Consider the following 22191-nt stretch of genomic DNA (forward strand, 5'->3'; position numbering starts at 1 on the left):
TGACTACATCAACCAAAATTCGAAATAGAAGGGATGTATCCACAGAAAATAGATCCAGTTAAACACCATAATAAACCATTTTTCATTTACTCCTAAATATTAAGGTCCACAAATGGTATAAAGTATTGTCTTTGTGCATTATTAGGAGATAAATTAACGAGAAATTTTAAATCTTGTAATAGATCATTATGATGCCTCATCATCAATCACTGCTCTTCACTTAAGTCAATTTGTCATTTCTTACCTTCTTAAGAAATACTTTGAAACTACTGAAATATTATACCTAACTGCTACGTACCTCTTCCATGAGCTTCATGCTCTCCTCGACAAAACCTTCTGCTCCCATCTGCTCAGCTTTGGCGAGCTTTTTACCGATCTGCTCTGCTAGTTCATGAACTTTGTTAGCTTTGGCTGCCACTTCAGCGGATAACTCTTCCTGGGTTTCTGCCAGTCGCTGCTTGGCAAATTCAGTCCTCCTATCACAATCAGCGATAAAGCTCTGCAAATGTTCCATTGCCTAGAAATAACAAAAGAGAGTTTCCACTATTACTTGAACAAATCAAAGGGCAAAGTTTGATACATGGTGGTTCATCTTTGAAAATTTAATGCGTAGAATTATTATTTTAAAAAGTTTAACGTCCTACGATTATGCTTCAGTGCCAAAGAGATGGTGATGAGCGAAATGGTGGAATCAAGAAAGTGAAACGAACCGGGTAAACCCCGATACATTAGGTAAAGTGTATTTCATCTATACATGTGCAGTCTGAATATAAAGGATGCCGTTTTCTACGTGTGGGGGCTAGTGCCATAAATAAATCATCGTCCGCGGAACTTGTGGAAAACACTCCCGATAACTATATGGACAACCAGAACCCTCATTTCCAGCATTTGAAAACCGCTCGTCAAGTCCACGTGGAGTACTTAGTTGCCATAGTTCCAAACGCTGTCCTTTCAGTCAGAGATTAGAAGATAGCTTTTTAACATATATACTTTTCTTATACATATATATTATACTTGATTATAGCAAAATGTGGAGGCCTGACATCTGTTTCACATTAGCGATAGTATTGGGAGAGAGTAAGAGACACGAGACACAGTGGCTGCTGCGACATTGCAACCCCGCAAATGCGGTCAAAAGAGGGATAGGGGGAGGAAGAGATAATGTTGTAAAATCCTGCAGGGGAAGTTCGACGAATTTGCCGAACTGCCCATGTATAGAAGAAATACACTTTACATGCTGGTGGTGCACTACAAAGTCCGTTGCATACTTCCACAAAATGGCGAACAGTATTTTGTACCTAGGGCATAGTGGGCTATCACTTACATTAAAATAATAGTAAGAGAAAAAATACAGAAAAACTATCAAGTGAAAAGCATTCCTATGTTAATGAAAACTTTTGTGCGTCCATCAACATTCATTATTGTATAAACATGATCGAACAAAAAATGAACATACAGTACACTATTACCGTACTTTCTGGTCGGTACGGTACGTTCTTACATCGTTGGTAAGTTACGTAGCAGTACTGATTCTATTGTAATTAAATATATGGAAGGTGAGCTGCCGTGCATATTATGAAAGAAGCAAAACACTGGTGTGATGGGTTTCAACAACCAATTTCTCGCTTTAACGGTCTTTTGGTCCAAATCTGCTACAGTGGACGAAATTTTAGTTCATTAATTTAAGCTTTAGTTGGAACAAACAGGCCTGCTTCCGGAAGATGCGGACTTCAGTCTTCTGGATGCAGCGAGTGTGCTGTTTGTTGATATCGTACGCCATAGTTTGAGTATCACAGAGAGCAATTTAGTGTGTAATTTTAGTTTATTTATAGCAGAACACAATTAAATCAAACAAATATGTATAGCAGTGATATTGTGTTACTTTTCTTCAAAACAACGCCCAAGTTAGACATCTGATATGTGGCACGTTGCCATAGCAGGATTTCACTCCGAGAAACAATCACGTTTCCCAAATTCAAGCAACAACTCTAAGACTAAAATTTTCGGCAATAAATACATCATAACAAAGACACTACAAAGTGTATTGGTGACCAGGAGATTGTGTGGCGAGTGGGGAAAAAAAACTGTTAATACAACTCTCAAGTCAGGAAACGGGCTTGTTAGGGGCTTCTCGTATATTTATTCTAATACAAGTAGTAAGCGCAACAAATATAAGTAGTAAAAATAATATACAATACAGAAACCAATACACAGAACCCGCCCCTGACATGAATTATTTTAATCTAATCTAATAACATTCTTTTTGCAAAACTTGAGGATGACAGCAACACAAGAAACACATTATTTTCGTAGTATAATCTTTCATAAATGAACCACAACATATCAAACCTTGCATGAATTAAATATTGAATGTACTGTACATAACCAAATCTGTACTATCTTTTTAAACAGAGGTTTACAAGTAAATATAAACTCTAGAACACTTACATCAACTACGTAACTTACATTATTTTTATTTATTTAGATTTTTTAATTTTTAGTATGTCCTACGTATTTAAAAATCATTTAGAAATGTAACATACACACAGATTCTTTTTATATTTTTGATGTAGAAATCACACACGCTATATATCGAAGAAACTGGTCAGGTTATTAACTGCTGATGGATGCTATAGATACACAATAACTCAAATATATAAAGAAAGTTTTACCTTGTATCACGAAATAGCAGTATTTCAGTCAAACTGTTTCAATATATGCTGGCAGTTTTCGATCACTGGATCCACATGCGAGGATTTCCACTTTCCCGAAATAAAGTGAACCAATTTACTTATGAAAACTATGGAACTCGGCTTCATGAAAAAATTCAATTCAAAGGTTTATCAATGTTTCAAATTTGTTGTTCCTTCTTTGAGTAATAATGGGTGTGAATTTCCTCATAAAAGTAACTTCTTAGCTAATTGCAGAAAACATATTGTGATGAGTATAAAACTGAAATGAACTTAATCTTTTTCAGTTGACATCACTGGATCCAGATTAGCAACATTTAGAAGTCATTGACAAAGGTGTCAGCGTACACTAATTCGTTTGTTTAAAATACAATCACGTCGTGATATAAGGTATGACAGTTCATATTTGACTTGATTAGGACACTGACGAGAACTTGTATTCTGTAAAACGTGACAGAAGATACGGTTGATATACGAAAAACGAGGAAGGAAGACTATAACTGATCGGTGATATTAAAACAAGCGACTCGAAGTCGAGATTAAGAGCTGTACTAAAAGCACATACAGATTTTAAGTAACAAAGGCTTGTCAGCGGAGTAAAGAATCGAATAGAATTGTGGTTTGACTGTCTCCCGTTGTTAGCAGTTTTGAATGTTACATGCAAAACCAAAAACACGGGCGAGCAGAGTAAAATTGGCGGAAAAACTAGCAACAGGCCACAGAAAAGAATCTGTCACATGACCGAAGCAATTTGGAAAACTTCCTGGCCCTAAAGTCACAGCCATGCATTATCGTACTGCATTTCTGCTCTTCAATGAATTTGACCCTTTTGTGTTTTAAAAACAAAATAAAATAAAAATAACGGAACACAGTTCCTCTTTCATCATGTCTGCAAGTCTAGTACAGTGGGGAAGGTCTATATTGTAAGATGATCTTACATGATAGTTTCTGCACTTGCCAGATGCACCGGATTCGGAGAATTAGGAACTAAGATTTCTGGGCTGTCAACATCCTGTCATTTAGCCCGTCACATATGTGAGGAATGATGTCCCTCGGCGAGCACGCTACGAGTATCCGATGAAAGGGAAGGAAGGAATCGGCCTGGAACCATTATAGTAGGTACCATCTTGGTATTTGCCTGGTGTGAATGAGGAAAACCCAGGAAAACCTCACTCAAGATGGCTGGCCTGAAAAAGCTGTTGCACGTTTTCGACCAAGTGTCCCCACCGGGAATTGAACCCGGGACCACTGGCACCGAAGGCGAGAGCGTTAGTGAATACGCCACAAGGGGCCACCTGCAACGGATTCAAACCCCGATTGTAATTCAGAGCTCATGTAAATACTAGGCCCGTCTTTGATAACCTCGGCGGTGCATAAGTACGTGTAACACAAAAGCTAAACTCTACGTTGCCACATATCGATCACTTCTAACTTACCATCACTGTTGCAAACTTTCAGAATAATCACTTTCGGTTTCTGATTTCAACGCACTTTGAAGATTCTTCCTCAAATTTGGGTAAATCTGTTCAACAGTCCAGAACAACTATAATTTCAAAATTCAAATGCAGTTTTCTGAAATGTGGTTGCAAAGCCTTTGTTATACTCTCGTATAATATTTGTGTAGCCGGAGTCATGCTCCTTTAATCCAATTCTTTAAGGAGCGGAATGGCTTATATGTCCTGTGGTGAGGAACGGCCTACACTATGAGGGTTTATCTTAAATGATGGTCTGTGCACCCGCCAAATGCACCAGTCAAACGTCGGCCACGCTTTGGAGCCCATGTTAATTGTACGTCCCATCCTCGTGTTTCATAACGACGCATGGTGTATAGGTTTGAAAAAAATTGTCTGGACTGCAATATGCACATGTATTTCAATAAAATGAAAGCAGGTTAACGTTCAAAGTAGAGTCGTCCTGTTGGATTGCTCTTCAGTTCCTCTGTATTACGTCGATACTACGTCTTATTCTTAGGTGCAAAGAAGCCAGTCACTGGTGCTTTTACTTCCTGTTAGTTGGTGAAGCATCGAGATTTCAGGAAGTGTGCCTCGGACCGAATATCGGGTGTGGCATCAGTTTAATGCCATCAAGTTCCTGCATTTTTTATTGCGTGTTTTGTGATTTTGTGTTATCCTGTTGAAGCAGGGCGAGCTTTCGGCTCACCAATGTAGCATATTTTACGTAGTGGAGCACACGTCCACTTCAATTGTTCGGAATGGAGGACGACAGTGATCGTACGACCTCTAGGAACAAACTTGAAGTGAATTACCTCCTCGTAGTCTCACTATACACACAATATGACTTTATGCTCGAAACGGCTTTATTTGACAACGCGTTCTACAAGTTGGCACTTGCTCAATCACTGTTTTTGCACATTTGTATTCCGGAAAAACACCTATTTTTACTCGCATATGACAATCCGTTTTACAAAACACACACAACGTGGGTTTTGCAACAGTTGCCAGCATACAATACATCCACTCTCCTCTGGGCCTAAGACAGAGGCAATTCATGTGCTACAATCACGGCAATTCGGCAGCATTTGGTGGTTTTCCCAAGTTCGTAAAGGTGACGCATTTCAGCGGACTGGACATGTGGAGTTGGTAATGTACTAGCGAATAGATTTTACTTCATGTATCGTATGACCTCAAAATTTGTTACCCTGAGGCGGCCGGACCTTCGTTGATCTTCGACACTTTCAGAATTTGCACAAAATTTCTGGAACCAACGAGTTGCTCTGCTGTCGTTCAATGCACCTTTCGTATGGCAATTGTTTTGGGTTGCTGCTGTAGCGTCATGCCCAAACAGCGCAATGCGTCGACAGTTCGAACTCATACAGTAAATGTTCATGTGTCAGACGTTGTAGGGCACTCATCGTTACTGTTACTAAAAACTGACTGAAAATAATGACGGAGTGGGTGCCTCCGTGCTGAATAGCCCGCTTGCCACACTAACTCTTGTCCAGAGTTGTTAATGAGCGCAGTCATTTTTCGTTTTCGTTTTGTAAATGAGCTAACTAGTTTTGAAAAACATGTGCGTCAGTTAACTCGAAATATTGGGAAGTTTGAGCGTAAAACACTCAATTTCATGTTCAGCATCGGATATTATTTTCACAAAACAATGTAATTTCTACGTTTGCTGTTGTCCTATCTCTGAGAAGACTTTAAATACTAATTTCTCATAAAACAAATGATGCAGGTTAGGGAGGTTAGTGCCAGAAATAACTCGAGGCGACTGAAAATGCATCTATTTTAAAGTGATATTTGTTTAATTGGCAGAATTTATCATATTTTCTAAATATAAAAATAATCTCAGAATTTTAAAATATTTTTTAATTTGTCCATGTAATATTACAATATAAGTAGTACGACAAGATGATAAACATTTTTTCTTTTCTTTTGTTTTCATTCTAAACTTGAAGCTTTTAGCGTCTTCTACATTAAATTATATTATTTTTGACGAAACAAATTATGCATTAGTCGGGTTTTAATATTTTACTTTCGAGAGACGGGACAAAAATGTACGGCGATCATGGAAAAATGTTTGGCGATCGAGATTGTAATAGATTTACAAGTTTCACGGCAACTACATACCGAATAATTGCTTTTAGAATGTCTGTTTGCCCATCGTTCATCTTGATATATATACATTTGCTAAAAGCAATATTGTTTAATGTATCCGCACCAAATTTGAAACGTAAGCTTTTCTAAAAGATTTTCCAGATGTGTCCTTCAAATTTTCTTCCTAACCCCAAAAACAACAGCAGTTTACTCAAGGGTGTAATAAAACTGCAATTTTCTCAAACTTTATGAATGAATACTACATACAACCCTATACTGTGGTATAGGTCATTTTCCCCAGGAAAATCAAGTAGTAATAGTTTCTTTTGGGAATGAGTTGTTTTCCCTTGATTTTTTTTTTTTTTTTAAATGACAGATGATTTTGTTCATATTTCCTGAATAAATATTTAACACAAATATAAATTAATAAACTGACAATGTGAAAACTCATTTATCCTGAAATCTATAAATAATCTTGGGGCAGTTTTTCTAGACGATTGTGGCGATCTTTTCATATTTCATTAAGAACCTGTCTGGCGTAACTAGTTTGTTCTTTAAAAATTCACAAGTGGTAGTTTATTTTGGGGGGAGAGTTTTTGCAAGACTATTTTCCCAAAAATTACTGAGACGATTTTATTCATACTTCATAAAGTCTACGATATTATTAGAATTTGTGGAAAGCTCATGTGTAGTTTCCGAAAAAAAAGTGAGAAAAATTTATAAAATTATTATTATTTTAAAAAATCAATAAAAAATAATTTACTCTTGAAAGTGATTTTTTCCCGGATGATTTTCTCAAAACGAATTTGGCGATTCTGTTCATTTATTACAGATAAATATTTTATTAATAACCTCAAAGATGCATAAATCGTTTATCTTGAAAATAATCAGTAGTAGTTTCCTCTTGGTGATTTTTTTAATTTCCTCAAATGCATCTTTGCTGTTGTCCCGTCCCTCAACAGCATCGTTGCTGCTGTGGTCTAGTACAATTTTGTTGGATAGTTTACAATTAAATATTTCATTATTAATCCTAATAAGTGGCATCAATAATATTGTTTGGGTTGTGGAAATATTGCAAGACTTATGTATGACTTATCTTGTATTACACAAAATATGTTTATAATCCTTGTAAACCTAATGACGTACATCACTTTTTTTTTTTTTTAACAAAAATTTTAGCAACAAGCTGTTTAGCATCTTCAGGGATTAAAAGCACTAATTACACAAGACGGGAACGGAGGAATGCAAATAATACGGAAAGGTGTGGTCATAAACACGTTATACTTACAGAAAACGACCGATTTTGTTTTCATACCTAATTCTCTTGCGGTAAAGATAAAATGAAATTAAAGAGTGCAAGTGTGCGACGAGGTCGAAGATCAAACCCGGTATTCCGTTTTCTAGTGGATTGATAATTACGTACGGAACCTAAAACATCATTACTCATAGGAAATGATCTTGATATTGCCTTCACGAAATTTCGATAAATTTATCAATAATACTCATCCACTTTTAATTATAGTCTCAAAAGCTGCAGTGGCTTGTAATGTTCTTATAAAAAAGGTTTCGAAAATTATGAAATGTACACCATTCCTAGGAAGTAAATTCAATGATTATTAACGTTTCTATAGATGTGTAAGTTACTGAATCACTGAGTCATCTCAAAGGTCAACAATTTTACTTCATACAATCTATATATATATATACATAATTGAAAATCACTATGTTTGTGACTAAATCTCCTGAACCGCCCGGCTGATCTCGATCAAATTTGTAACATGGATGAGGTTCGAGGCTGGGTTGGGGGTATAAACAAATAAATAAAATTTAATAACTCATGAACCACTCGACCGACCTTGATCAAATTTTCAACATAGATGAGGTTCAGGCCTGGGATCATTTTTATGACTTAAATTTGATGGAGCAACGTAGGGGAGGAAAATGAGGGGGAGATATAAAAGAATCAATTTATATGAGACTGAAAGTGACTATTTTTGTAACTTAATAACTCTTGAACTATTCCACCGATCTCAATCAAATTTTCAAGATACATGAGGTTCGGATCTGGAAACATTTTTGCAATTTCACTTTAACGGTACATCCTACGGGAGGGGGACGTATAAATAAAAACTAATAAAACCTAATAACTTTTGAACCACCCAACCAATCTCGATCACATTTTCAACATAAATGAGGGGCGGGCTTTGAGTGTTTTTTATCGTTTTACTTTGACGAGCCAACGTGGGGGAGGGCGATATATGTTAAAAAAATAAAATTAAAATGACTACCTTTGTGACTTCATCACTCTTGAACCACCCGACCGATCTCAATCAAATTTTCAACATACATGAGTTTAGGGGCAGGGATTACTTTAGGCTATTCACTTTGACGATGAAACGTAGGGGAGGGGAGAGAAATTTAAAAATGATAAAAAATAACCGATATTAGTGTTGAATTCGTAGTTTTCGGGGTCGATGAGAGAAATAGTGGCACTTCTGATGCTGTTTCAATCCAAGTTCAAACCTGATAGTTTGGGAGGGGGAAACATTTAAAAATGATCGAAAATGACTAATATTAATGCCGAATCCATAGTTTTAGGAGTAGTTGAGATTAATAGTGACAATTCTAATGCCGTGTGCCCCAACACGGAAGAGGGGGAGCTATATATAATAATGATCGAAAATGACCAATATTAGTGTCTAATCCACAGCTTTCGGGATCATTCAGATGCAGTGATATTTCCGATCTGGTTTAAATTCAAATTCAACCCCGCCACTTGGGGGAGGGGGAGGAGAGCTGTATAAAAATGATCGGAAATGGCCACTATCAGTTTCGAATTTATAGTTTCCTGAGTCCCTTAGATGAACAGTGATACTTTCGATCCTGTTTAAATCCAAATCCAAACCCGCAATTTGAAGCGGGGGGGGGGGGGAGGGGAGGAGGAGGGGGACATGACAGTATATACAAGTGGTCAATAATGACCGATATTAGTGTTGAATCTATAGTTCTTGCGGTCGCTGAGATGAACATGACACTTCTGATGCTGTTTAAATCCATTTTCAGCCCCAACACTTCGGGAATGAGGAGGGGTGACATACATTAAAATGATCGAAAATAAGCAATATCAGTGTGCATTTAAATTATTTATTTCAACCCAACGAAGCACGTAATATATGCTAGTACAAAATATACATATATATATATCAAATATTTTCAAAGGGAGGGAGAGAGAGAGAAAGAGAAGTAAAGAACTAGTTCTTTAAGTTTTACTACATGATCAACTTTCTTAAAGTAACACTTTCCTTTAATAGTCTTAACTCTTTAATTGGCAAGCATTGATACTTTACCATAAAATATTTAGGTTGCTTTTATGGTTGAACAATGTCTTCCTGATCATAATTTCGTATTTTTAATGTATTTTTGTACTTTAGTTACGAAATACAGGGTGATTATTTCAAAGCAACATTGCCATAAAAAAAAGGCCTTTCTGTAGCTACTGAGCAGCATTGTCCTATTATGGTAAAATATCATAAAAATACTCTCAGTAATTACCAACAGTTTCGTTGAAATATTTTCCTACAGAGCAAGAAACCACGAACAAAAAAATTTAAAAAAATAACTTTCCGGGAACGTAGGAGATAAAGCTTCTACAATGCTAAATTTGACTGCCCCCTGTTGAAGATTGTAAGTATCTAAAGAAGCGATCCGCAAATCATGTATATGCATATTGTATGAAAGCAATAATGCCAATTAAATGATCACTGAAGTTTTGATTCGTGCGACCTTGCTTGAGAGTAACAGTGCCCAATAAAGGGTTAAATATGAATAAAACCTTCGTATTATTTACTTCGAGCCAAAACATGTAAAACACAATACCAGTATATACAAACTCACCTTCCTTGTGTTGGAATTTACTTTTCCACTTCTAAACATTTTTTTTCTATACCTCTAACTTCTTCATAGCTTGATCACATCTTTTTGAACAAATTTGATAGGAATCTAAATAAATTATTCTGTGCATTTCCATAATTTAATCCAAATAGAATTTAAGAATGGACAGTCGTAATAGTGATACATCACCAGTTTAACTGAAAACTGCATTTGCATGAACAGATCTTCCATAAGCCTTTGCCCATTGTATTTTAAGAAATTAAGCTTATAAAAGTACACACTGAAGTTAAAAGGATATTGCCAAAAACAACGGAATTTCAAAATGCCACATCGGCATTCGTGTATTTTATATACAAACTTTTCAAAGCATGAATCGAATCCGCACACCACACAACACGGAAATTATCATCTAAAGAATGTCAGAAAAAACTTGGCCAGCAACTTTGACCAAAAAAGTAGGTAAAGAAATGAAAAGAAGAAAGGTCGTTTGAATACTTTAGTTGTCTATAAAGTTTAAAAAAGTATCCAGGAGTACCATAATTTTAAGAATCTAATGATTTCAATTAAGCATCTAAATTCAAATTCTGTCATTTTATGTGGAACTCCACCTTTACATTATATGAATTTCTTCATTCCAGTTACCTCTCCTCGAAGCTGAAGTATTAAGATGTTGTTAAAACTGACATAGCCATCTGCGAATGGCCATACTCCCAGTACATGTTCTTTCGCCAATAACATAGGAAGAAACACAATAACGTTGTCCAGTATTATTTGAAACAGAGAGGTTCGTTGTCGTTCGCATAACGTTGTCCACTGTGTTCCTAGGAACTGACCGATTTTCTTAAAGTATTTCAACGTGGTGATGGTTATTTTGGGCTCGACCTTTCAGACAAGCCTGTAAGAAATAACTAAGCAGCCCGACTTTCGAGTTTAAGTTCCATCGAAATTACTGTTATTCACTTACTAAAAATCAGCCATGGAATATACCATGTCGCTTCATCTTGTTGTAAATATTCAATGGATAATTCTCATCGTCTAAGTAATTCATAAATGTATGAAAAATTTCATGTTAGCAATATAGGGATATTATATAGCTTCCGACAAGCGATGAGGAGTGGAGATATAGTACACTCTATAAAGAAAAAAATATCGACACCTCAATTCTCAAGGTAACTTTACATAGAAAACCATAGTTGCAGCCCGCTAGAAGAGGAATAGAAGGAAACTAAGAGTGGGACAGTTTTCTGTTTTCTGTGACAACTGTGGTGTACAACGGCGTTTGCCAATTGTTTGTGTATCAGTAACATTCTCGCCAGATGACACTGAAAGCGCCTCGCAAGTAATTGTATTGCATTACTGCATTGCATTTGTGATGTGTAGGCCCAGATAAACAGTATTTTGTAATTGTTCTTTGCTTTCTCATTGTTTGGACAATGTCAAGTGGCAATATTGTTGTTGTGTAGCGTTGTTTTTGTGTGATATTGTTGCTACATGTGGACTGAAAACAAGTAACATGGATAAGAAATGTGACTTGTCGCCATATAAACAAGACATAATTCTTGCTTTGCACAGCTAAGGTAAATCTCTACGGGAGATAGGTGGAATAGTAAAAATCCACCATTCGACGACAGGAAGAGTAAGTCACGAGCAAAAACAGCATATCAAATTGTCTCTTCGTCAACAGTATGATAGAAAAAAAGAAAGCATCATCCAGAGCAGATTGCCAAACAAAATCAATAGCGCTGCAGAATCGAAAAAAGACTTCCTGACAACTCGCTTCTATAATTCGAGATGACCTTGAACTACAGTTAATCGTACAACTACATTGTCTTAACTATATGAAGAGAATATTACGAAGAAGAAACCGCATAGAAAGTCGAAACTGACAAGAGCATAGAGGGCATCAACACGTAGATTTGTGAGCCGACATGCAACTTGGACTATGACAGCTGGAAGCACGTCGTTTTCTCCGTTGAAAAGAAGTTTAGGGAAATGATGGTGATAGTGGTGTGAAGTTGTGTATACGAACGACCGAGGAATTCGACAAGGCTTATGTTTAACTGGTGCAAAAATTCAGTTACTGAGTGATGGTATGGGCTTGCTTCACCGCTAAAGGAGTCAAAACGATAGATATATGTGAAGAATCATTTGATGTAAGAACTTTACGTACCAGAATTTGAACATATTTTCGTGCTACAGCTAAAGATTACTTTTCTGAAGAAAATATGGACGACTACGTTTTCCAGGATGATAATGCTTCGTGTCACCGAGCGAAAATCGTTAATGCGTAGTTCAAGAATATGACTATTCAAAGACTCATGTGACCTCCAAACTCACCTGATATGAATCCAACTGAAAATTTGTGGGTCAATATGAACGTAAGATTCAATAGACAACTATCTCGAATAGAATGGAACTCACGGAGCACATAATCTGGGGTGATTCCATGAAATCGAGGTTGCATTCTGCAAAAGGCCTCGATGATTGGCTGCAGTGCAGAAAGTCCATGGTGCACATACAAAATACTAGTTTACTTTATTGTACCTCCCGATGTTCGTACACAATATATCTTACACTCAAAAAATTCCTTTTTTTTTTTTTTTTTGTGCTATTCTTGCTGATCGTTTTATATTTATGTCAATAACCTGAAACTGCGGCGCAGGTATTAAGGATGAACTACTCATTGAGAATATGCATTGTAATATTATCAGGAATTCATGTAAAACATCATATTGGTTAATGCATGTTGTGAAAACCACATCCGCGCAAGTGTCGCTATTTTTTCACGAATAAGATAAAACAGCGAAGAATAATATGTAACTTGTAAACGGACTATCAGGAGAAGAAATAAAGAAGGAACAATTTAGAAACAAATCATGTAAGAATGCCTACTCTTGTTCATTTGATTTAAACTTTACATTAAGAAGCAATACAGGAAAAAAAAAAAAAAAAAAAAATCAGAGCGTCTAAATGAAAAGTAAATGCGCCGCAAATTCAACATGAAGATTAACACGACTAGTGAAAACTAGATGGGCGAGTAAGGCATCCGAAAGAATGTCTGCTGCATATTTTTCTCCTGAAGTTTAATGTCTAACGGTTACACTCCGTGCCTAAGGAAGATAGTAATGATAATGAACAAAATGGTGGAATAAAGAAAGTGAGAGGGAACGAAATCCCTCAGAACACACACACACTGTATTTGTCCACAACAAAGCCTAAAAGTCTACTTGGCACGAGCTGGGATCGAACCATTGACAGAAAATGAAAAGAAAGAATAACTAGGCACATTATGACAAACGAAGTAACAGACTACTGGCTATGGATGGAGTGGCAACAAGAAAATGGCACAACAAGGACCGAGACAAATACACAAACCAAACAACACAACATACAGAAGAAGAAAGAAAGAAAAATCGCATTCACATGTTAAAAAATAAATAAATTCGTATCTTCAGTAAAAGAAGTGTTGAGTCTTTATAAACATCCTGAGACTCATGAACAGCGCTGTCTTGCATACCTTATTTGTTAATTTACATGATATTATACATTCGTAACAAATATAACTGAATTTAGTAAGATTTCGCGATGTACTTTAGTAAACTGTTTACAGAATTTACTGGAAATTGCTTACAGTAATTAACAGCATGAGTGCTCTTTTCTTCTTTTCTTTGTTTTTAATACCTATATGAAGGTTTTGCAACATTCGACTATGTTGAAGATGTCTGATGTTTTACATTTTTGGGAGAGAGAGCGAGCGAGAGAGAGAGAGAGAATGACTTCTTCTCACGGACACCTCTAAATAACGGACACTTTTTAATTCCCCGACAGAAATACATTGCACAATAATGGAAAGGTTACTTCTGAATAGCGGACATTCTCAATAGCGGACGTGGACACTGAAATCTATTCCCCAGCACATATGTAGAACTTCCAAATAACGGACAGCCAAGAAAAAATATTCCACTTTCTATATTTCAAGCAACAAGGGCTAGTATAACGTAAACGTAATAACACATTGTTTGGGAGCCCTCATCGGCATTGTTCGGATAATAGAATTACGTCTCGTGTATCTCACTTCGTCTGACTGCACGTTAACTACATATTTAAAAGACGAGCCATAGAGTGTACAAAAAAAGGTTGTGAGTGTCTTGTGATGTTTGTAACGCATGTGTCAAAATGTCACAGAAACGGAAACGATTAACATTGAGTGAGAAAGTCGAGATCATGTGTGTCTATGAAAAAGAGAAACTTAGTGTGCGAGACATGGGTCGCCGGTTTCAAATTGGAAAGACACATATCAGTGATATTTTAAGAAATAAAAAGGAAATTTTTCAGTTATGGACTGGTAACGAAAACCTTACTGGAAAACGCTCTTTTCCAAATATGCCAGGATTGAAAGTTGACCAGTTAACTTTTGAATGGTTTTGTCGTGCTCGTAGCAACAATATACCAGTGAGTGGAACTCTTCTCTATGAAAAAGCACTCGAAATCGCCAAACGATTAGGATTTCAAGATTGCAAAGCATCCGTAGGATGGCTTGACAAATTAAGAATTAGATACAATATCTCTTTTCGAAAAGTGTGTGGTGAATCAAGTTCAGTTGACGAAAACATTGTGTCGGAGTGGTGCAAAAAGATATCTGAAATCAGTGAAGGTTATGAAGAGAAAAAACATTTTCAATTGTGACGAGACTGGACTCTTTTCAGAGCTCTTCCCAGTAAAACAATGTGTCTGAGGGGTGAAAAATGTGCAGGAGGAAAAATTTCAAAAAGACTTACTGTCCTATTGTGTTAGCATAGAAGGTGAATTTGAAAAGCCTCTTATTATTGGTAAAGTTGTAAAACCTAGGTGTTTTAAGGGACCGTCAAATGGGGTGAATAGAAACATGGGGGTGAATAGAAACAAAACTCCCAGATTAGTTTTGGATTTATCTGGACGATAAATTAATCAACAAAACTGAAATTTCTTAACATAGTCTTATATGGCTAAAGTGTTCATAGCAGAGATAAAATGTTTTAGTGAGTTGGAAACACTGCGATAGACGGCAGCAGCGCTAATATGTTACTGAAATCCTACATGGTATTTTGGCGCTCCTCAAACTTTCTTGGTAAGTACGACATTTTCATATTTGTTGCATTTCAAAATATGCCTATTTTGTAGTTTGTTGTTTCATTTACTGACGTTCATAGTAAAAGTTTTCCTTTTGTAAATTATTTTTAATCAAAATTTAACTTTACTGGGTTATTGTTATGATTTTTAATTAGTGGGGTGAATAGAAACACTTCTTGAGGAGTAGAAAAATCTTGAGAAGCGTAGAAAAGGACAGGAATGAATCAACAATCTCTAAGAACAAATTTCCAAGTCTTCTGAAAAAAAAAAAAAAAAAAAAAAAAGTGTGACAAACTGAAAGAGGAAAATATCAGGGCTGGATTTCAAAAGTGTGGAATTTTTCCCCTTTATCGAGACCAAATACTGAGGATGCTGCCAAAAAGAGAACGAACGAGAAGGAACAGAACAGCAAAAGACATCCCAGACTGTAAACCGTCCCCTTATGGATCTTCTCAAGAGCATGAGAGAAGATGAAAAAATTAAACAAGGAAAGAAGAGAGTACGAATAGATGTTTCTGGTAAGAGTTTTGGTTTGTTTTCTGAAAATTATACATTTTCATCAAATCACAACGAAACTCAACCTATCCTTGTATTGTCGGAAGAGGAGAAAGACAACACTCCAGAAGACAACATTCCAGACGATCACGAACCAGATGATGGTTTTCTAAAGCTGGTGATTTTGCTGTGGTAAAGGTTTATGAGAAGCTAAAGCTCGATGATACTATTCACTACCCAAGTGCAAAAAAAATGTGAACATGATGATAAGTGAGAGTGTTTTATAAGAGAGCACATAAACAATGAAATTTTCAGAAACTTCTGAAGAATCGTTCTTACTACATGAGGATATTGTTACGAGACTGTTGGGTTTTATTAGGAGTTCGTCAGTACGCTTTAAGTAGGCCTAAGTTTCGGGCTCCTTCGTGGCTAAGCGGTTAGCGTACGCGCCTTTGGCGTGGGAGACCCGGGTTCGATTCGCGGCGGGAGCTCATGTGGTTCTGATTCCACGTTAATCAGTAGGTCCACTTCTCATGTAGCCTCGCTGCTGAACGGGTCGTTAACCTCAAAATCAACTCAACTCATGATAAGTTTCCCTGGAGATTTCAGTGGTTTAAATCTTATTCAAATATCATCAAAACTGTATGGTCGTTTGTACCTATATTGTGCATTGTATTGTTTTGTAAGTTTGTAACTTATGTAATATTGGTCTTATTGAACTTATATCTTGCAGGTATCAAATAAATAGTTCGTTTCAATAAATACGATGTTTCTTTTTACCTTTCCAATAGTATAAAAGAAACAACAATGAAAATAAAGTCATTGTTTCTATTCACCCCTACCCATGGGGTCAATAGAAACATTAAGAAAAATCAAGGCGAAGAAAAGTGGAATTGATAAATTAATATGACGTTTACAGAACTTCATTAGCATATTAAGACCTGTTTTTTGGAATAATCTGATACGCGAAATCTTTAACATCACCAGACTTATATACTCATATAGCCAAAAATGTGTTTCTATTCACCTCATTTGACGGGAATAGATTTAAGTAAACTGAACGTACTGTGGTATTCAAATAGACGGTCCTGGATGACAAGGGAAATCATGGCTAATTGGTTGCAAGCATTTGACAGAAAAATGGGAAGGGAAAAGAGGAAAGTAATTTTGTTCTTGGATAATGCCACTTTCCATTGCAACGCTACTTTAAGAAATGTAAAACTAGTCTTTCTCCCACCGAACACAACTTCGTGTTGTCAGCCCTTAGATCAAGGGATTATTTACAATTTTAAAGTTCTTTATAGACAGAAAGTGTTGAGACATATTTTGTTTCGTATGGACAGTGTTGAATCTGCATATGAGCTGGCAAAATGTATCAGTGTGTTGGATGCCATTCTGTGGATATCTTCGACCCTGAAGGAAGTATCCTCTACTACTGTGAGAAACGGTTTCCAAAACGCAGGATTTGTTTACAAGGATGACCACGATAAACTTATTGATGACAATGTCGAGAAACATGATCTAAATAAACGTGAACTTTGTCGTTTGTTAGAGCCATTTGGTGAATGTGAAGACTATGGTACTTTTGATGATGCACTTTACACTGAAGATATTTTAACTGATATCGATGAACTGGTACAAGATCTTCAGCAGGAAGAGTGTGATGATGAGGTCGAGAACGGAGAAGATGACGTCGAACCGAACTATTCTCCTCTTACAAGCAAACAAGCTCTTGAAGAAGTAAGAAGACTAAAACATTATTTTTTTAATCAGAAAAGATGAATCGGGGATCAGTTTAACATTTGCACTTGAATCACAAATTGAGAAGACAATGGCAAAGGGTATTGTAGTTCAAAGAAAGATAAAATTTTTTTTAAACCATCTGGATCTGCCCTAAAGTAGTTCAATGAAAGAACTATACGCTATGAAAGACAGTTCTCAAAAGCTCATACTGTATTAGTACTGTAGAAACAAGTTTGTGTTTTCAACAAATACACAGAAAATCGTAAGTACCGTATGATTCTATTACTAAAATAAAGATGTTGCCGTCCTAATTTGTGTTAATAGCTATATTACAGTGTTTATAGTCACCTTTATTCGTATTGCGTAGCATCCTAAGCTTTTCTCCGAATAGCGGACACTTCTCAATAACGGACACTTACGTTCCCCAATGGTGTCCGCTATATAGAAGTTTCAGTGTATATATATATATATATATATAATAGTGACTGTTTGAGACTTAATTCCTCTTGAACCACCCAACCTATTTCGATCAAATTTTCAACATAGATGAGGTTCCGGCCTGGGATAGTTTTTATCACTTCACTTTGACGAGACAACTTAGGAAAGGGGGAGGGGGACGGTGAGATATATAAAAATGATCGAAAATGACCGAAATTAAGTGTCGAATCCATAGTTTTCGGGGTCGCTAAGATGAACAGTAACACTTTCGATGACGTTTAAATTTAAATTCAGCCCCGCAACATGGAAGAGGGGGAGGGGGTAAGACTATAAAAATGATCACTATCAGAGAGCAATTCAGTAATAGTATAAAGTGACTAACTAACGGAACATGTTACTAATTTTTCTTATTTTAACCCAGAGAGGCTGGTAAATGTTTTTTTTTTTTTTTTTTTTTTTTTTTTTTTTTTTTTTTTTAATATGGAAACGTCAATGTGGTATGTTCTTTGAGACTAGAAAGTCTACTAGAAACAGAATTCGATATCTGTTTTAAACTAATTTTATTTCTATAAAAGTGATCCATATGTCAATGTGGAAGATCAACATGTCTTCATTTTTTATTTATTTATTTTTTTGGTAGGTGAACTAGAATGGCATTAACCCTATAGCATTACACTGACATTGTGTTAATGAGTGAGCAGTACCTGAGTAATTGCCGGTACTCAATTCCCATGAAGTAAAAACAATATCGAATTCGTGATTTCGGTGCTTTCTAGCCTCAAACAACATATCACATGCACCTCTTACCTGACTCAAGATGGTCATATGCCCTCTTAGGTACAGCTACAGCCCCACTTCCAACAGTCATAGAGCGGATTTCATTTCAATTCATGCAGTAATTTGTACAAAGTCTTGCAAGTAAAATATCTCTCAGTTGACGTTCACTTAGATTTAAATACTATGAATAATATTAATTACCTGTTATTATTTAGGCAAACATGTAAGCTATTACGTCAGTAATAACACTGGTAACTAAAACCACAAAACTATGTAACAAGATTACCGAGTGCAATCAACTAAATACATCGCAACATCTTTAATAACTACTTCACTTTTTATAGTACCAGCAAAAAAGCCAAAATCCCAATCGCCCGATCCTAACACACACCTTCTCCTCAACCATTTAATTTTTTTTTAATGGTTCAACCACATTTTCCATTCATCCTGTTTCTTTTTCCTCCTCAATTATTTGCTTTGAGACTTCTTGTTCAGGCACGTCTTCCATGGCTTATCTTCATCTGGTTCCTCTTTCCTCCTAGATTCTTTCTTTCTTGTACTGTCTAGCCACATAGTCTATGGTTCTTAGTCTTTATGCTGTCTCTGCACTGGTTTTCTTAGATTTCCTCCTATCCTTGTAGTCTTCCACTCTACATACTCTTGGTTTCTGCATATTCTGACCCTTGTTCGCTACTCCTATATTTAATCTTCTGCTCCTTGATTTGTCCAGTTTTGGTCGTTCAACTTTGATCCTACCACCACAGATACTTTAGAGTGCCTACTAATGGAATTATTTTGTTGTCTGCACCTAGTATCTTACTTCTGTTGATCCCAGCCCGCCAACTTCATTAGCTGAGTTGATTTCGGAATCACGGTTAGCGACGTTCCGATCTCCGATTTGAATGAAAATTTCCAGTTTTACGTCCCACTTACGCCGGCTAGGCTAAAGGGATCAGTGATGAAAAATTAATGAAATAATGGAATGAAGAAAGTGGGAGGAAACGGAAGAACCCCAAGAAAACCCGTGCACACGGTGTTTGTCCACCACTTGGTGCGAGCTGGGATCGAACCAGGGACCCCGCGCACTAGAGGTGAACGCTCTACTATTGAGCAACCACGATATTCAATATGAAATTGATCAATAAATTTGCAGTTGATCGTACCGGTAACCAAGTTTTATTTTATTTTATTTTTTTACTCTCCTTTAGTTTCATGGAATCTCTTCTTAAAGAAACACAAACCCATCTCTCTTCATCATCTTCCATTTCAATTCTTGACTTATTCTTCGAATATTTCTTTACGCTGTTTATCTGGCTTCCTGCTTATTACATCACCAGTCTCTAAATCAACTGATGAGGTATTTTCGAAATCAAACTTGCGGTAGAAATACTTGTTATCCCCTTCTGATGACAGCGTTTTATTATAATGTTTGCTTCGCAAAATGACAGCACATGTTCCGTAATTTTTATTACAGAGTTTATACAGAGAAGGTCGATTTGCGTATGTGTCCAATTTTACACCCGTACCCCTGACCACAGAAGCGACCGAACCAAGTGGTTAAACGCGTGCGCTATACCTGGAGGTCCATTCTATCGTTTGCCAAGCGAAACTGTGTATCGTGTGCATCATGGCTCCAAAGGTGAACCCTTTTTGGAAGGGCTACGTAATTGGACTTTTCCACGCCAAATATTCGGTTTCTAAAATTCAAAAGCAGTGCAAAGAAAATGGTTGTGCACTGGGTTCGACGACTGTCAAGAACATAATCAAGCAGTATAAAAAAGAAGACATACCAGGTAAGCATTCACCACTAACGGGTCGAGGAAGCGAGCATGTACCACAGTGACTCCACAAGTAGCTCAGAAGTTGCGGCGAATAGCCTTACAAGGAAAATCCTCCTCCGCAACGTGTGATGGCAGCTAGACTCCACATACCACAGTCAACTGTTAACCGCGCCCTGAGTGGGAAATTAAACCTCCGGAGGGTCTTTAAAAGTCATGGACATTACTTAAGTGCGGCCCATCGCCGTGAGAGAAAGACCAACAGCAGGCGCCTCTATGAACGCCATCCATCTGGGGAAAAGTGGAAGTTTGTTGCCACACTAGATGAAGCATGGGTGTATCTATCAGATTGTGGCAAAATTCGCTCGATAACTTACACTTCGCGAGATGCAAAAAGCCGTCCTGCGTTCATCCGTCATTGCAAAGCAACTTTCTCGAAAGGATTTATGGTTGTCGCCTGTTACTCTTATCAGGGCAAGTTAACAATTCGTCAGGTCCCTAAAAACTGTAAAATCAACTCTGCATTTTTTCAGAACATATACCGACCCCAATTTATACAGAAGATCTGCCTCGTTTGTATGGGCATGCCATAAAGCAAGTGTCTGTGCATATGGATAAGGCCTCCTCACATACATCTCGTTCTACCCAGAACGTTCTGAAGCAGATGGAGACAGACACCGGTATTCGTGCTATTCCATTTCATGATATACCAGTGAAATCACCAGATGCCAGTCCCATGGATTTCTGCGGGTTTGGTCTACTGAAAAGGGCACTTTCTTCTTGTCGTGTCACTACTCTCTGGGGCCTGTGGAAAGCCTGCCGGGAGGAATGGGAAAAGATTCCACTTCCTGTACTTCGTCGTAGTCTTCTACAGTGGAAGTTACGGTGCAGGGTTATTGCCAGAACACATGGCCATCACATTGAGGCCAACCGATGGTGTTCCCATGGATTTTCATACTGTTAGTGCTATTTCAAAATTGGACACACATACGCGGATCGACGTTCTGTATAACGAATTTTTATCCCTCAATGAGCTCTCGTGGCTGTATAATCAGCATATCTCTCATCAGCGTGGGAGACACGGGTTCGATTCCCGGTGGGAGCTCTGGGGTTTGATTCCACGTTGAACTGTTGATACGCGTCTTATATAGCCTGGCTGCTGAAAGGGACGGTAAGCTCAAATCAAAAACTTATCCAACGTAAGCGAATCACCACGTACGACACTTCGTGAATTATTAAAGGGAAACTTCAATAGTATAAATATTTCCCTCGTTCTCCCCGTAGGTGCTGAATTTTCTAAAACGCTGAAACATGTATTCTCTCGTTTCAAATTAAAGACTTTATATACCGATTTTCAAATCTTCACATTTGACTTTTTTTTTTATTATTTAGGAGTTCATATAAAGAATTTCACGTCTTTAACTTAAGCTAATCCCTTCATTTGACCCTAAATAAATAAAATAAAATAAAATAAAAACAAAAAAAAAACAAAAAAAAAACGGAAATTTCAAAATAACAGAAATTGCTCTTTCCTGAGTTAGGAGCGGAATTTTTGAAAATGTTGAAACATGTATTCTCTTATTTTTATTTAAGACTTCATATAAAACGAATTTCACATATCCAACTCTGACAAACCCTTACATCAGTATTTTGGTTCAGGCAAATTAGTACTTTTCAGGGTAATGCAAAGAACTCAAGCAAGTAAAAACTGGT

At 36.9% G+C, this 22191-nt stretch overlaps 1 protein-coding gene across 3 annotated transcripts in view; it reads right to left on the bottom strand.

Annotated features, from left to right (window-relative positions):
- The window catches only part of LOC145664899 (putative RNA-binding protein Alsin2), a 99271-nt gene that overhangs the window by 20492 nt on the left and 56588 nt on the right, over positions 1–22191 (bottom strand). For all 3 annotated transcript variants that reach the window (XM_081731971.1, XM_081731969.1, XM_081731972.1), the window contains one exon: positions 299–517. In XM_081731971.1, the coding sequence (XP_081588097.1) occupies positions 299–517 (219 nt within the window). The remainder of the gene's footprint in view (positions 1–298; positions 518–22191) is intronic.

The sequence above is a fragment of the Thermobia domestica genome, chromosome 11 (assembly GCF_964235325.1).
Source record: "Thermobia domestica chromosome 11, izTheDome1.hap1.1, whole genome shotgun sequence".
Lineage (NCBI taxonomy): Eukaryota > Metazoa > Arthropoda > Insecta > Zygentoma > Lepismatidae > Thermobia > Thermobia domestica.